The 17,674-nt window shown below is 45.9% G+C and overlaps 1 protein-coding gene and 1 long non-coding RNA gene across 2 annotated transcripts; one reads left to right on the top strand and one right to left on the bottom strand.

Annotated features, from left to right (window-relative positions):
- Window positions 1-3,782: 3,782 nt before the first annotated feature.
- On the bottom strand, window positions 3,783-4,048 carry LOC135377122 (uncharacterized). The gene is made up of 2 exons (XR_010418046.1): window positions 3,937-4,048; window positions 3,783-3,863 (listed from the first exon to the last, which is right to left on the bottom strand). It is a non-coding gene; the product is annotated as an uncharacterized LOC135377122 (long non-coding RNA).
- A 3,139-nt stretch (window positions 4,049-7,187) lies between these two features.
- LOC135395715 (zinc finger protein 431-like) lies at window positions 7,188-16,711 on the top strand. Its single transcript, XM_064626810.1, has 5 exons — window positions 7,188-7,344; window positions 9,812-9,964; window positions 11,856-12,008; window positions 14,781-16,221; window positions 16,312-16,711. Exons 1-5 carry the CDS (start codon window positions 7,188-7,190, stop codon window positions 16,709-16,711), a joined length of 2,304 nt encoding a protein of 767 aa, XP_064482880.1.
- The last annotated feature ends 963 nt before the right edge of the window (window positions 16,712-17,674 follow it).

A 17,674-nucleotide genomic window follows, 5' to 3' on the forward strand; every position in this document is an offset into this window, starting at 1 on the left:
TGACTGTGGTCCTGCAGCCCAAGTTTCCCAAGGTCCCCCCTCCAAGGGCCTCCCTCAAGCCCAAGGTCCTCCCCCAAGCAGCTTTAACCAAAGGGGTAACAGTGATTCGTGTCTTCTCCAAGGCTAGTCGACCATGACTAGTCGATCCATGAAAAACATGCAACAAGGGGGTCTGAGCCCCTGGACCCCCCCCCAGATCCACGCCTGGCTAGAACACTAGAACTCCTTTGTTGTATGCTATGCAAACCCCGGAGTATGAACCACAGGGTTTATGGCCTTCCCTACGGTCTCCTTTGTCGCACAAATCAGTCACGTCGCATTTCCCGTGGCTTATCTGCTGGTAAAATGTTCAAAATGTTCCCGAAAATGGGCCCTGTAGCTTATCTGAAGTGTGGCTTATACGCGTGAAATTACGGTACATCTATAGAATATTACCGAGTCATGTTCCCCAAGAGCATTCTATAAACAGGGTCTTACTTTTTCGACCTAAACCCGATTAGCCCCAATTATCCCCTTGCGTGAATCAGTCTATGACTGGTTCCTGTTGAACCATATTTTTCCCTGCCCCGAATTCCAATCGCGTGTCAGATTGGCGAAAAACAATGCGTGTTGCGAAGTGGCCTGGCGTCGTTGTCCGAAGGGCAGGATGGTAATTGTCAGTAGAAACTTTATGAGAACTGTAGTGGGCTACAGTTGAGTGAATCGATATTGAAAAATGCAGCATCATGCCGTGCACATTCAGAACACTACGGTCAGACACGTTCCAAACGCGCACAGTCACGATAGGGATGAGTGCTCGTCTCCTGCTGTCTCATTGGATGTCGCCCTTTGCGTCCTTTCTGGGGATCCCACTCGATGCCGACTGACGGCTCTGTTTTCAGCGTGGTTTTCTTCTATGTGGTAGCGTTGCGCGAATCAATTTGGTTTGAATTGTGAGGCTAGATTCCTATTGCAAAGGCTGCTAATACCCGTGGTTTTGTAACTCCCGTAATTTCATGCGTATAAGCCGCAGGACGAGTCTTTAGGAACGTTTTGAAAATTTTCTGGCAGACAAGCCACGGGCGTTATGACATGGTAATACTCTATAGATGTACCGTAATTTCACGCGTATAAGCCACACTTCAGATAAGCCACAGGGCCCATTTTTAGGAAAATTTTGAAAATTTTACCAGCAGATAAGCCGCACTCGCAGATAAGCCACGGGCGTTAAGAGACGACTGCATTGTGCGATGAAGAAGACCATAGAGAAGGCCATAAACCCTGTGGTCCATACTCTGGGGTCGTCATGGTGTACAACAAAGGAGGTCAGCTCTAGAGTTCTACCAAGATCAGATTGTGCAATTGTTCGGCGTTTTTCATGGCTTGATGGGTCAGTGATCTTCCAGAAGGCGTGAATCACTGTCACCACTTTCCTTATAGCTGCTCTTGGAAATTCACCAGGAAGACCAATCTATTCGAATGTGGACCCGTCCCTGTTACGCACTGTTTGTGCATCGGCAGGGCAGTGTTGTTCCAGAGACACTGTTGGCCCTTTCGTTAAAACCAGCGTATGGGGAAGGTAGCAAAAAAAAAGAAAGAACTCATCAGATAAGCCGCACTGGTGGATAAGCCACAGAGCGGTCGTGGGAAAAAAATCATGAAATTACGGTATAGTTCAAAACCACGACCAGCTCAAGATAAGTGGAATTTGAACTACCAGCCCCATGAGAATAAGAAAAAGATGCAAAATGGAGGGTTCTCAAGGACTGTGGAAAATTCAAGGGTTTTCCAAACCTTGAAAATTCAATTTTTACATTCTAGGGTATTCGAGTGTTTCACGGAGTAGTGGGAGCCATGATAGCGGACGATTTTTTTCCATCCCGAATTCACTTCCAGCATTTAACTAGAAAAATTCAGACCCTATCTATAAAACACTCACCACCTCAGTGTAAATTTTACATGGACTTTACTATAAACATCACCTCCTGACGGATACTCACCAGAGTGCTGTTGATGTACCTGGCTCTGTTGTGGCAGGCATGCAACATCAGGTGGTTCCAATTTCACTCTCACGGGCTGATCGCGGAACTCCAGAGAGAACTGCATTTTCTTGGGAGTTGTGATTCCAAAGGGCCTCGGACGTGATGACTCGAAGTCGCAAGAATCTCTTGCCTCTTCTTTAACGCGGAGTGCTGTCCTCATCCCACGTAAATTGAAAAGAGAAAATTGGGTCCCGAAGTGAAACAAATACAGCGACAGTTTTCGTACGCTCACAGAACATGAAATCCCTGAACAGTGTATTCGTGAAAACGCCAACTCACGGTTTGCCAGAGGGTCAGCTACGTTCAGACAGAAGAGGTGCCGGAGAGAAGTTCCTGACGAAATCTTGCGTAGACTTCTTTTTATTTCTGAAGAAACATGATACATGTATTTAACTACCTTCCAGATTCAAGATGTAACATTTGGAAGGCAGAAAGTGTGATGAACAAGGTTAATATTTTTCCCCTTTCCAACACTTACACACCAGGAAGCCATGGGCAGTTTTGTGCAGTATACAACATCTGCTTAGCTGGCAGGCAATTTTATAACAATCATTATGTAAATAGAATTCTCAATGTGTGTGTGCATGAAGACTCGCTTAATTAATTTATATATTTACAGTATATGACAAAGTACCATCCAAGTAGGAAGACCACATACAGGGTGTCCCAGAAAATGTCTCATTGAATTATAGTTTTTAAAAAAACTACGCCACCTAGAAATAACACGGTCAACGGAATTTGTTCCTGCTAGCTTTTTTGCCGCCTGCTGATGTGATTGTCACCTAAACCAGGTTTTATTATGCAAATTATTATGAACGGAAATAAAAAATTTGTCACGTAAAGGTCTGTCTTTTACCCCACCAATGTGAAGCACTTGCCAAATTTACTCAAGTTCATGATAAATGACGGGGACGTATAGCATCTGCCGGATGGACCCAACTGTTTATGCAGGGAAGTCCGTCGCACTGTCCGTGATATGAGGTAGGGCACCTCAAGCCGGCACCCCGTCCTGAAGGTGCACAGCAAGGCAGCAGACTAGCTGCATGAAGGTAACTTGGACTTATCCAACTGCAGACCCACTTACCTAAACTAACGGGACCTAACCTAGAGCTGTACCAATTTACCAAAGATGGAAGTCACTGAAAAGGTTAGCCAGCTGTAGGGCTCGAATCCGCATCTTCAGGATTACCGTGGGTTCGAGTCCTACAGCTGACTAACCTTTTCAGTGATTTCCATCTTTTATCATTAATTTCTTAAGCACTCGAGGCTTGGCATGTATTTGTCCTTTCTATGTTGTTCCAGCCTCAGGACATCAATTGTCTCACGCTGCAAACAAACCTAACTTGCACTACCCTGACTAGAATAAGCTAAACACTAACGGAACCTACGTAAACTTAAGACATCAGTTCAGAACATCAGAACTCAAAACATCAGGTCATGTCAATCTAACAACCACGACACTGCATGAAGGAAGCCGACTTGCGGAATGGTGAAGCCGACTTGCGGAATGGTGACGCCAACAAAAGAATGCCCAGACGATGTATTATGCTTCCTCATTATGCATCAAGTTAGGCGCCCATTTGGCAAAAGCGAGCATATAGTTGTCAAGACTCGTACGGGGGTACCGTGATGTTGAAAGATCCTACCTCTAGACACTTCCTACAACATTTCATTACTCATCCAAGTTGAATTATGCGGGCTAATGTGGTTCTACGTCGAGATAGAACTTACTATTTTTTGTAGATGAAGCCCTGTTCTCACTTGAGCCTGGGTCTTGCTCCTCCAGGTCCTGTTCTGGGTTCTTCTCAAAATTGTTTTGTTGTCCTGTACAATGCTGGTGCACTAAGCGAGCACGGAACAAAGGGTGTTTTCAAAATAATGAAGATCCCAAATAGCACCTTAATTGACGGAGTACCTCATTTCAAATACCTCGCAGTGAAAAGTAAACACTCGAAGCTATTTTGCCACTACTAGAACCACGCTGAAGCTTTAAACTTTGTGCCGATCATGTTTGTTTACGGGTTTGATTGCCGCCATGTAGGAAAGGAGGAGGAGGAAAGAATGGTGACCGATAGCTTTGCGTGGCGCTAACTGTAAGAAAGAATAACGATATGTCAAATTAATAAGTCAAATAATAAAATTGCTCCGTATGGCAGGTATTTCTGAAGAATTTAGTTCTCCGAATAAGTGAAATCGTGCGAATTTTCGTATGCGCAACAGAAAAAGCGTGATATATGACTATGGTTGACGTCGTCTGCTACGGTTATATACGTCAAACTGTATACGTCAAAGACACAGCCGCAACGAATTACATATGAGTGGTGCACACAAGAACAAATTAGAGGTCGTTTGAGTTGTCTTTTCACGTTGTGTGTACTGTTTAGGTACAATTAATTAGCGCAGGTCTCTTCTGATCGGCGATATATCTCTTGAATTTTGACGCGGGACACGCGCATTCGAAGTAAATTAACGGCAAAAATAACACGAGTTCCGTGATATCGGGAATTAAATTCTTCAAGATACGTGCCAGAAAACGCGATTGTATAGTTCTTAGACGTATCATCACATTTTATCTCTCTTTACACTTAGCGCTTAGCGCCATGCAAGACATCGACACCATTCTTTCCTCCTTTCTTCCATGGCGGTAAGTAAACATGTTCGCGGCAGAAACTTTGAAACTTTAAAGTTCCTAGCACGCTTCTAGTAATGGCAAAGTAGCTTCGAGTGTTGCTTAGAAGCAGCCTTTACTCTTCACTTCAGAGGCGAAGTAAATGTGGTGCTCTGTTAATGGAGACGGCATTGGGATCGTCGCTACACAGAGGCTGTCTGACAATACGTGTAAGTCTACTTCCCAGTTATTATTGTTACTATGCATAACATCCTTTGTTCCGTGCTATCTTAGTGCTCGGGGATTGTCGGGGACGAACAACAATTGGAGAAGCAACCAGGACAGAACACCAAAGACCGGGAACCACACACAACCCATGCTCGAACGAGTTGAGAAAAACAAGATTCCTCTTCAGAACACAGTGAGTTCTATCTAGTTTCGGGTGTGACATTGGCCTGCAGAATTCACCCTGAGTATAATTAAATGTTGTAACGTGTGCCAACAAACCAGGGTGGGTTCCTATTTTTCGTTGTTTTTCAAAAACACGTTGAGGCCCCGAAAAGCGAATTACAAGGGCTGGTTTTCTTCACATAATTAAAAACATGCATTCACATCGAGGCGCGTGCACCACGCCGTGTGTAAAAGATGTGTCTCGTGAAACATGTTCATTCGTTCTTCACTTATCCACTCTGGTGTTCCATAAAGAAGCCAATTAAAAAGGCAAAAAAAATCGACATACCAAACATTCATAAGGCGGAAAAAGTCGAAAGTGCCAATGAACAGTCGCGAGCCATCAAGAAATCATCATCATCAACTACAGGTATTTAGGGCTTCATTTCTCATCAAATCTTTCCTGGTCAGATCACATTCATACCATTGTAAGGGATGCAAATCGTAAACTTGGCTTCATACGTCGTAACCTTAGGCCTGCTCCCCCGGACGTCAAACGTCTTGCTTACCTAACCCTAATTAGGTCCAAATTAGAGTATGCCTGCAGCATATGGGATCCCTACCAATCAACTCTTACGGATCTTCTCGAGTCCATTCAAAATCGTGCAACCCGTTTTATTTTGTCCAACTACTCATATCCATCTAGTATTACCTTGTTAAAGTCATCCATCGATCTTCCCCCTCTTGCACTCCGTAGAAGATACTTTTGTTTGTGTCTCTTTCACAAGTTTTACATCAATCAAGCCATCAGACCCTCTTTCATTGCACCAGCACACTACGTCTCCGCCGGGACTGACCACACATGCAAAGTTGAGCATATCCATTGTCGTTCATCCCAGTTTCTCAATTCCTTCTTTCCACATGCTATTGACATTTGGAATGACCTTCCCCAATCCATTGCCACCATCTCTGATGTTTTTGCATTTCGCGGACAGTTGTGTTCCTTTTTTGAATTATAAAGTGTGTCTCATTTACTTGTATTATTTTTTTTTGTGTGTGTTACTCAACATACGTAACCTCGCGTACTAGTTATATTAATATATTCATTATGTGATAGTGCTTGTTGTATTATTAGTTCACACCCCCCTCATGTAACGCCCCTCGCGGGCATTTGAGGTATTCGCATAAATAAAAAAAAATAATAATAAATGAAAGGTGTATTTTGAAGAGTTAGAACTGCTACATAAAGTAGTAGAGCAAGAAAGTTGAGTTCGGGAGAGGCATTCGGAAATAATGTGCCGAGGAAAGGTTTCTTTTTAAAGCGCTATGGGTTATGCGTTTATTGAACACGGTGACACCTCAATGAACCAGCAGGGAGGAATAGCCAGCACCCCATCGCCTCAATAAATTATAAAGTAAATTATTAGAAACCTGCCCGTATCAGTTGGCAGTGTGTCATAACAAACTCCTGTAATCCGGTAAAAATTTATTGTAAAAAAATCATGTAAAAATCTTTTAATCCTGTAAAAATTTGCCTAGTGACGTCGCAACAAGGAATCACGACACCCTGGCTGACCTCTGTGCATGAAAGCGGGAGGGGGATGTTGTGCCCCGGCCCACTCCGGCAGATTGAAAATTCTCCGCCAGTGGGTCCGACTTCGTTTTTTGTGCTCACCTAAAGTTAGTCTTTGTAGCTGGCACAAAAAGGATGCCTTACAGGTACAAAGTTGCAGTCAACAGGTTTCATGTCATTGTATCAGCCACTACAACTTTCCCATTGACATTTTGGCTCTATTTCTTATGATTAAAAAACTGACTAATTTTTTTCGCTTCATTAATTAATTACAAAAATGGTTTGAGTATCCTAACATCACTGGTAAGGTAGCACTGTACAGTCAGTCTTTTTTTTTTTTTTGGTGCACGATGAACCATTTTTTAAAACTTTGGCAAATTTTTCGTGATGCACCCTGAATGGCGTTGAGCCCATAATATTTGGACAAGTAGATTTTTCAATACGTCTTTTTTAATCGTATTAGATGCGTGTATTTTTTTTTATTCTGTCACCCACTGGTCTCTTTTTGTGTCATTTCAGGGACAAGGGGTGTTAACTTCTCGTTAAAGAAGAGCCAAGTGATACCTGTGCGTTTGAGTTCTTGAGTCCCATCCGTATGGATCCACAGCTGCAAGAAATGTGCCTGTCCCCAAAGTTCAGTGTTCAGCTCTCGAGAGTAAAAGTGGAACCGCCTGACGCTGCATGTCTACACGAACAGGGCCAGATACAGGAACAGCACTGGAGCGAGTCTCCGTCAAGAAGTGATAGTCACGGTAAATTATTTTATACATCAGGTAAGGTGGGTGAGTGTTTTACGGAATGCCCGCCAGGGAACGTATCGCAGCGAGGTTTCAGTAAGTTATATCAGATTCACATTTCAATTTGATTGCAAGCAGTGTTGTACGTATCGCCGTTACAGTAATCAATACTTTTTCGGTATCGCGATACTTTCTTAAGTCGGTATCGGAAAAGTATTTCCGTTACAAATTTATGGTAGCGCATCGTTACCGATACCGGTACTTTTTAGTGCCCCACCCTTTTTCACTGACCATATTTCTTACTCTTATTCATTGTCAGTGGTCCACCAAGCCCTCGACAAGAAGCTTGTGGACACGCGTATGTGCTCCGTAACCGGTATAATGAAATTATACCAAACGCATGTTCACCGTTTTTCTTGGAGACTGAGGGAAATAACGACGCTGTGTTCAACGAAAGAGTTGAGGTCAACGAACAGAGGTCAGGATTTTGACAGTGCGCTCTGGATTCCACTGATAAGCTGCCGTGTCGCACTGAGTCACGCTCACATATATTGTGGCATTGTTAACTTCGGGTATATGATTCCTGGGTCGTCGGTCTCCATGGTATGTGTGGGCCTGACACTAACGTAATTGTCACACTTGCCTCTGTCAGCTGCTTGAGACACCACGGCTTGTAAGGATGACAGAAGACAATTTCTATCGCCCGCTATTGATAAAAGTCAGGCATAACGTTTCCGAGCTACATACGAAATATGCTGTCTTCACTGCAAAACTGTTCACGTAAGCGATATTTCCATATCCGTATTTCAAACAAAAGTATCGCCCAAGGTAGCGCGTTACTTTTTTTAGTAACTGTAGCGGTACTTTGTTACTTTAAAAAAGAGCTATCAATACCGGTATTTCGATACATTTTACTCAAGTAACGAGTATTGGTATTGCGATACCATGATATGGTAACGGGTACAACACTGATTGCAAGTCAGGGCTGACTTTTCTTTTTCTATAAGGGCTGGAATCGGCCACAGCCTTTCCACATGTGAACACACAGGTGCGTTTGGAGCAGTGGTATCCAATCCAATCCAATGCGAATCGCTTCCGCTTGGGCTCCCTGTACCATGCCGGGTGCGAAGTGTGTTTGTTTTGCTTGCCATCACCTGTGTGCTTGGATTCCGTATAGAACAAGTATCGTGCGGTTTGCACCTCCTGCTGCGACGTGAAAGAATGGACCTCGTAGCAGACGCCATTCGTAACACACTATGTCTAACATACCGATCATGGCAGCTCCCACTTTGGGATTCCCCCCCACCTGGCTGGCTTGTTTTCTAGTTATTATGAGAGTTCTATGCGTGATTCGAATATATAATAATCGAATAACTTGAATTCGAATAATATATAATAATTCGAATAATATCGAAATTGTAGTGATAATTTAACAAATATATGTTATTGTTGCTTGCTGATTTGCTGTTATGATCATCATTATGTCTGTAATTTCAGATGCCATGTTCCTCGCAGTATTTATGGTAGTGGTTCAGCTGTTTAAATGCTGTATTTATATTTTGTATTTAAGTACTCGTATCGGAAAAGTATTTATGAAGAGGATTTAAATACCCCTTTCAACAAAGTATTTTGCATTTACATTTATATATTACTCAAAAAATGTATTCATGCCCATCCCTGGAGTGTGCTACGAGTCCCGGGAAAAGTGCCCGTTCCTCCCGCCAAGGGATTCGCTTGTGGCGCCCCCTATGGGCGCTGCACGGGGTGTTTGTGCCCCTTCACCCTTCCAAGACTTAACAAATCATTTCACCCAACGACCCTTTCCCAAGCTTCAGCATTGGCTGTGGCGGCGCTTCGACTTTTCGTAACTGGCGACAGTGCACACCTCTCGGTGCAATACAGTTCAACCAGAGCCATTTATAGGGAGAGTTTGGCCATTCTTTGATCTTTTGCCGCCTCATGGGAGGAGCTTACTTTGATGTCAGAGTCGTCGTTGCGCCGCCCAGAAAGCCTGAATCCAAGCGGAATCCGTTTGTCAGCCATCTAGTCCGCACCATATTGATGCTGTCCGCCAGCTGGTCGACACCTTCGTGGCCGTGTTGAATGTAATCTACAGGAATAACCGGCTTGTGACCCGCTGGCGCAAGTGATAAGGGGGGCTTCGTTGCCGAACAGAAAGAGTTCAAGGACGAAAGGCTTTCGAAGCAAGAAGTACGCACGTGTCTTCTCTCCTTGGATTGTAAACAACGATCAGCATGAATATGGCGTCTGCGATCGTTTGACGACTGGATAACAATAGAGCACGACGAGGGAGGTCGTTCAGCCGTGACGTCGCATGACGCGCTTTAAGTTAGGCTCCTCCCAATGGCCAAACTCTCTCTATAAACGGCTCTGCGTTAAACTAGATTCAGAAAAGGCACAGTGGTGGTCGTCACTCGAAGCCTTGCCAATGTTGCTTACTTCTCCTCTTGCTTGACTTCAGGAGTGACAGTTGACGTGCGTCGCATCAAAGAAGAGCCTCGAGAGGAATCTTCAAACAAACATCCAATCATGGCAGTCAAGACGGAGCCTTACAACGTTGCTGTCGTGGCAGAACAGGACCAAATGGGACACAACTGTGAGTCAAAATCAGAAGGTAAATACAAAATGGTCGAGGAGTCAACACCAAACTCAATAGCGTGACAAAAAGAGGGATACAACAGAAATGCATTTTAGTTTTCTGACAGGGAGGTATCAGATTTCATGCACACGTTCTTTTCAATGGAAGATGAAAGTTACGGAAAATAGACGTGGAGATTCTTAATCAAATTTCACGTCACTGTTGCATCTCAATAATATAAGGAAGAGATAATGACCAGGTTGCATTTTTTGTGCTCGTGGGGCTCAACTGTAATAGATGTATGTTTTGCCTCTTTTTCTTAGTTACACAAGTTTTGTGAATTCCTGTTATTAATTAGGTACCCTGTGCATACCTGCCAAGTTGGGCGCATCCGAATTAGGGAGATTTAAAAAAAGGGGGGGGGCGTGCCTTGTTGGTAAATGGATTTTCTATGTTATATAGGAGAAAGCCGATGTTGGGAGACTTTTATTTATACATGTAACAGGGGCACGCTCGACCCAGCAGGCTCATCAGGCACAAATTTTGCAGCAACAGACTTTGCCCTCTCCAAGGAACTAAATATCTGGGTGTCGAGCTGTGACACTTTCTCAAAAGAACGTCAGGACACAAACCTCTGTCTCTGTTCTCTTCGCCATAATCAACTGTCCTCAGATTCAGCGCTACTCGTTCAGCACTGCCTCAGTGACGTGGCTGAACTTCGAAAACCCATCTGGACTGCCTCGGAGAGCTACATAGTAGTCGCTGAACAGTTAGTCAACGAGTCATTAAAAGAGTGGTCTGCATAATGCGTCAGAACCATCATTTACAGTTGTACGTCGCTGTCGTCAGTTATGTTTACTTATGTCCTTACATTTTATTTTCCGTCCAGCGCGCTTATCACGAGCTCTCGGGCGCGGTTTCCGATTTCACTGACAATTGCAGCCGACTTAGTTCGAGCACACGTGTACAGCTTTGCAACGTCGAGAGTTGGAAACACTGAGGAGGAGGGCCCGCGCGGATAATATCCTAGTCCGGCCCTTGTCTCAATTTCGGAAAAACTGATGTAGCTAGTACAGTTGGCCTTTGCATTTAAAGGGGTTCTTGGCTCTCCGACATTAACGTGGGTAACAACAATGTCGGTCCACCCTCCATACGGAATGCTGATGTCGCAGTCATAAACTGTGCGGAACACACAGTGCCCTTTCCTGGACGCGTCTCAGTTCTATTGTCTACTGCTTCAGAAACACATGCACACACCCCGGGGGAAATGCCCGGAAACTACATAGAAGGCTAGAAGCGCTAGAGCTAGAATATTATCTGGCAGTGATACTACGATGGCAATCGGGGCAGGTATGGGATAATTGGGATAGACTTCTACGTCTGTGTGGCCAGACCTTCTAGATAAGATAAGCAGGCATTCTAGATATACAGAGGAGGGAAACTGCATTTTCCGGGAGATTTGCTTCTCGGTCCTGCAATCGTACAAAACGGTCTGAATCCGGTAGTGTCCCGGATGAATCGAGAGACTTGGCAGGTATGCCTGTGTAAAAATCCGAGCTTTGAAAACTGCCGTCGATTCTGAAGCCATTCCAGAGGTATTCAGTTGTGTTAGTTCCTCTTCCGGATTTTGGGATGCAAATTCGAAAGATCCGCATTTAAAAAAAGCGATTTCATTTGGCACGCTGAAAATGTATCCAGATTTAAAATGATTCAATTTACTCGAATAAATTTATATCCGGACTGGATTTACATTTGATTTAAATCTGTTTTGTCTCCTGAAATCCCTCACACTATATACGGAGGTGGTCATCACGTGACTCAAAGCCTCGCAATGCGGCTCACTTCAATAATATTTTACCTCAATAATGTTTTACTTCGATAATATTTTACCTCAATAATGTTTTACCTCAATAATGTTTTATTTCAGGAATGACAGCTGTGACGTGCGACATTAAAGAAGAACCTCGAGAGGACTCTTCGAGTGACCATCCAATCGTGGAAGTCAAGACGGAGCCTTATGACGTTGCAGTCTTGACTGGACAGGACCAAATGGGACACAACTGTCAATCAACACCAGAAGGTAAATACAAAATGTGCCATTCCCAGCCACTGGTGGTGGTGAAAGGGGTCGCCGTTGCCGGACTCACGCAGGTGGGCAACGTCACTGGGAATGTGCAACCTGTGCCGACTTCTAAGGGAACTGTGCCGACATATGTCTGAAAGCGTCTGAGGAAAACCCAGGAAAGGCCCCAGACAGCACAGCCGGCACCGGGATTCAAACCCGGGTACCTCCCAGTCTCGACGTGATTCCCAGCCAGTGCCGTGTATGCTGGAGGGACTCTGACCATTAATGGGACTTGCCTATACCTGAGGCTCCACCCACTCTTAGAGTTCTTTGGCCAATCGCAAACCAAAATACTACGGCTCGCTATTAATGCTGGGCTATCCAAGCTAGTATATATTAGCTGTATTCACTCGGTGACGACATTTTCGTGAAGCTGGATTGGGTTAGAATTGGATAGGATATACCCTGACGACCCGTACTGACGTAATGGACTTTGCGTCCACTTTTAAAGGCGCCGTCTGGATGGAGAGGGGCGTGTCGGAAAGACGCAGAACAGCGGAAGTGATTGGTTGGCAGAACCGATTGCTTGCACGGACTGTCAGTGTTGCGTATTATAACAACAAAACATAGCAAGGTTGAATCAAGAATGGACAAAGGTGTGTGTTTGAGTAAAAGTAGGTCGTAGAATGGAAATTTTTGGTCATCTGCTGCGTTATTTTATTATTATTTTTTGGGGGCCTATACGCTTGTGATCGCTGTCGTTACTAGGCCTAACAAGGATCATGGAACGTATTATTTTCAGGTAGACACCGCCACTGGAGCGCAGTTTAAAGATGATTTGCACGATAATTGCAAAAGAATGTCTAGTTACAGAATGAAATTGATGCAATTTGTGAAAACATTTGTCACGAAATCGTCGCTTCGCCATTCCAAACCGCGCTGCCATTTTCGGGAAAAATTTTGGTTTCCCGGGAAAGAGGAAAAAACAGGAATGAGCAGCCGATGAAAAACGCTCAGTGTGATTGACAGGACGAGCCTCTCTTTTAGACTCCTCCTAATGGCCAGACTCCCTTTGGCATACACGGCACTGTCCCCAGCCACAGCGATCACACCCGTAGATCGTCCGCTATAAAATGAGCATGGTGGCCTTCTGGCTGCCATGAATGCACATTTATGTATCATTTGCGCAGCTTTTGTCTGTGGATCACGTGTGCTCGAAGCGGGCATTCGTGAGTGAGCATTGAACTGCAGGGCAAAGCATGAAGTAGCATTCTGTAAATCAGGCTGCACTCGTGGATGCTGAATGAAAGAATGTCAGCTGGCGTAAACATTGGTCATGTACAGATCTATAGGATTAATGCAGGCTTCATGTTGTTACGAAAGTCAAAGAAACAGTTGTAGGTAGAGCTTTATTTCTACACTATAGTTCCTCTCACCATCAGTCGCCTAGTCCCCTGACTGTGATACCTGCTTTCAGGTCCCCCAAGGTCGCCATTTTCCCATGTATTTGTTCCTATCCCGATGCGTGCAATGCCGGAGGCCGCCCTTAGATACCCCATTGTTACCAGACGTTGGCTTGCGTGGATTGTAGCGCACTAAAAATCCAGTTGAAGCACAATCCAAGCCTTGCCAAGTCACCGAAGGAGAAATAGACGACTGCAGCGCCTGCGTCGCCTGGTACGACAGGTACGCTATGTGATGCACGCAGCAGTGCACTAGATCCTTGCGATCGCTCAACACGTTTAAAAACGGGACCAAAAAGTGAAACACAATAGAGAAAGTTGTTATACGCGTTTTATTTGGACATATAAAGGCTACATTCATTCGCAGAAACAACAAAAACATTTTGCCGCTAAACTTAGCGCGCTGAAGTGATCCAGAACGGCAACAGTGGGGTATCTGGTGGCGGCCTTCTTCGTTGCATGCTTTTCCGAGGTGAGTTTGGGGGACCTGCCTGCTTTAAAGTTTAACGTTTCGATTGTTTATTTGCGTCATTCGAATACAGTCCACTCTCAGGACCTTGCCTGAATGAGGCTTGTCATGAAGCGCACGTTCCCGTTCCTTTACCGATTTCTTTGCGTTCCTCTGAAATCCACTGTTTCTCGAATTTATGGTAAGGATGAGAGTTGCAAGGATCTCAGAATGAAGGATCTCTTCAACGTTCCAAAAGACCCTTTTGGGAGGGCCTGTGGAAGGGCAAATGCAGTTGAAAAAGATAATCCTCGTTATTCAAAATCTGCTTAAGAAACCCACAAGTCACTCCTGGCCAGGGTGTCAAAGCATAATAGGTGTTTCAGTTCGAAGAAAATGGTTCGGTTCCTGTTGAGCTCCAGAGGAAAAACAAATAACTCTTGGAAACCGGTTCAACACAGTTAACTTTCATGTGGTGTAGGGTGAATTGATTGTAGCAAAAATAATCCCCTATATTCTTCCCAACAGAGGGAGACACAAAGAGGACAGCTTTGAGGTGTCGAAACAATACGAATATTTACGAAAAACTTTCAGGAAATGAAATGAACCACAAGGCTGCGACTGTCTGGAATTGAGCTTTGGGCTTTCCGCAGGAACGTCTGACGCTTCACCTCACAGCAAATACTGGAGGGGGCAGGGGATGAGCCGCTTTGATCTTACGGCCTCAATGGTGCACAGCGGGAATCATTCATTGAGTCTGACGTGAACAGCCCGACGGCAGGCAGACGTGGTGCCATCAAGTTTTTCCGAAAATCGTCAATCAGACATGCGCCCGTAATGGTATGCCCCCTTAATTTCCGCTTTCCAAAATTTCAGGAGCAAGAAAAATCGCTGGTTTGCTCCACGTAAAAGACCAGCCCGGAGGCACTTGCGATCGGAAATCTTCAGGAGGTACTTCTTCAAAGGCACAGTTGAAGACCAGCGCAACGACCGTTGAGCCACAGCTGGACAATGCTCTACTGGTCACTACGAACGGTCGGCCCACAGAGCGACTTTCAGACTGGAGCAAGCCACGTGCACTTGCACACACATCGAAAGACAGCCTGGAACACCACGTGTCCGCACAGTGTCACAGTGAAACTGAAATGTGTCCCGTTCCTTCTCCACCGGATGTTGAGATGGGAGAGGAGGGTTTTACGTGCGGCGTCTGTCCCTCTGCATTCTCGCGACCTGGGAGCGACGAGAGTCACGTGTCAAAGTGTACTGACGAGAAGTCACGCGAGTCTGATCTCTGTTCCGCACAGTTCCTCCAGAACGCGAGCCTGTGCTGTCACAGGCGAACACCTATAGGCGAGAAGCCGTACAAGCGGGGCCCCTGCCCTGTGCACGCAAGCCAGATTGCGCACCTGCAGCTTCACAAGCAAGCACGCAAGGGCAAAAAGCCATGCAAGTGTGATGCCTGCCTTGTAGATTTCAGCCAGGACTGTCACCTACAGTGCCACAAGCAGACACATGCAAACGAGAAGCCATACAAGTGCAATATGTGCCCTGCGGAGTTTAGCAAGAGGTGGAACCTACAGCGGCACAAGCGAACACACACGGGCGCGAAATCATACAAGTGCGATGTCTGCCCTGCAAAGTTCAGTCATAAAGCACACCTACAAAAGCACAAGCGGACACACACAGGCGAGAGGCCATACAAGTGCAATGTCTGCTCTGCGGAGTTCAGCAAGAGCGGGAGCCTACAGCAACACAAGCGGACACACACTTGCGAGAAGCCATACAAGTGCGATGCCTGCCCTGCGGAGTTCAGTCAGAGTGGTCATCTACAGTGTCATAAGCGAAGACACACGGGCGAGAAGCCATACAAGTGTGATGTCTGCACTGCAGAGTTCAGTCAGACTGGTAACCTACGTCAACACAAGCAGACACACACAGGCGAGAAGCCATTCAAGTGCAATATATGCCCTGCGGAGTTCAGCAAGGTCGGGAACCTACAGCAGCACAAGCGAATACACACGGGTGAGAAGCCATACAAGTGCGATGTCTGCTCTGCGGAGTTCAGCCAGAGTGGGACCCTACAGCAGCACAAGCGAACACACACGGGCGAGAAGCCATACAAGTGCGATGTCTGCCCTGCTGAGTTCATCCAGAGTGGGAACCTAAAGAAGCACAAGCGAACACACACGGGCGAGAAGCCATACAAGTGTGATGTCTGCCCTGCAGAGTTCACCCAGAGTGGGACCCTACAGGATCACAAACGCACACACACTGGTAAAAAACCATACAAGTGCGACTTCTGCGCTGAGGAGTTCAGGCAGAGAGGGCACCTGCTGTACCACAAGAGGGTACACACAGACGGGAAGTCATACAAGTGCGATGTCTGTGCTGCGAAGTTCAGTCATAGAGCGCACCTACAAAAGCACAAGCGGACACACACGGGTGAGAGGCCATACAAGTGCAGTGTCTGCCCTGCGGAGTTCAGCAAGAGCGGGAGCCTACAGCGACACAAGCGGACACACACGGGCCAGAAGCCATACAAGTGCGCTGTCTGCCCTGCAGAATTCACTCAGAGTGGTCATCTACTTTGTCATAAGCGAACGCATACAGGCGAAAAGCCATACAAGTGTGATGTCTGCTCTGCGGAGTTCAGCCAGAGTGGGACCCTACAGGATCACAAACGCATACACACTGGCGAAAAGCCATACAAGTGCGATGTCTGCCCTGCAGTGTTCAGTCAAAGACGGAACCTACAAAAGCACAAGCGGACACACGTGGGCAAGAAGCCATCCAAGTGCGACGTCTGACCAGTGGAGTTGATCAAGAGCAGGAACCTACAACAGCACAAGCGGTCAAAAGCCGTAAACTATTGCTTTGTCTACTGTGCAGAGCTGTCTACCGGCGAGAAGCCGTACAAGCGTGACTTCTGTGCTGCGGAGTCCACTCACAGCATGAATTGGAGTGTCACAAGGAGAGACATATGACTGAGGACCCGTACAAATGTTATGTGTGCCCTGCAGAGTTCAGCCTCAGCGCTGGCCCGGGGCATCACAAGTAGGCGCAGAGAGGTGCACAGCTATAGAGGAGTGTTCTCCGCTCTGTAAACTTGAGACATTGCACAAACCTCTAATGTTACGAGTGGACGTGCATGGGTAAAGCCTCCAACTGTCCGCGAAATTTTCTGGAAATGACGACCTTCCGCAGAATCGCCTTTTTTCCGCTGAAATTCCACGGAAAGCTGTAATTCACTGTGCAATTAATAATTTATGCTCCCTTAGTCAATAATGCCTATTAGATCTAAAGAAGCGATTATCTAAAAAAGCCTCGTGGTAAAAAAAAAACTTGCTTCGAGCGATGCCTTCAACCGGCGCCGACAGCAGACGCGCATCACATGGTACGGTTCTCCTCTCCCCGCGTGTTGTAAAGAAATGACAAAGGGTCAGCGCGCACGTGCATTCGGGGAATGGTGGAGAACGAACGCCTTCCTATTCGTACCTTGTTATGTCGCACCTCAGCAAGAAAACTGCGCGGGATCGCGCTCGGGAATACAGAAGCGCCGGATTCTATGTGGACGGAGGCATCCTTTTTTTGCAAGGTGTGCGCTAAGTCTGTCGACCATCGACGTAAATCTACGATCGACGACCACGTAATGAGCAACAGGCACCGCATGAACGCCGACAAGTTGAAGCGAAGGCAGGAAGAAACGCAGCAAGGCAATAACGTTGCTGCTAGTTGTTCTGGACTGCAGCAGCGTGATGTAAGAATGGAGA

The sequence above is a fragment of the Ornithodoros turicata genome, chromosome 1, assembly GCF_037126465.1.
Source record: "Ornithodoros turicata isolate Travis chromosome 1, ASM3712646v1, whole genome shotgun sequence".
Taxonomy (NCBI): domain Eukaryota; kingdom Metazoa; phylum Arthropoda; class Arachnida; order Ixodida; family Argasidae; genus Ornithodoros; species Ornithodoros turicata.

What these genes read in the sequence shown, in the direction of transcription:
- LOC135395715 (XM_064626810.1), top strand. Translation starts at nt 7,188, where the DNA reads ATGGATCCACAGCTGCAAGAAATGTGCCTGTCCCCAAAGTTCAGTGTT. An exon ending in GTCAAGAAGTGATAGTCACG is followed by an intron (nt 7,345 to 9,811) that starts GTAAATTATTTT and finishes GCTTGACTTCAG; the next exon opens with GAGTGACAGTTGACGTGCGT. An exon ending in TTCTGCGCTGAGGAGTTCAG is followed by an intron (nt 16,222 to 16,311) that starts GCAGAGAGGGCA and finishes GTTCAGTCATAG; the next exon opens with AGCGCACCTACAAAAGCACA.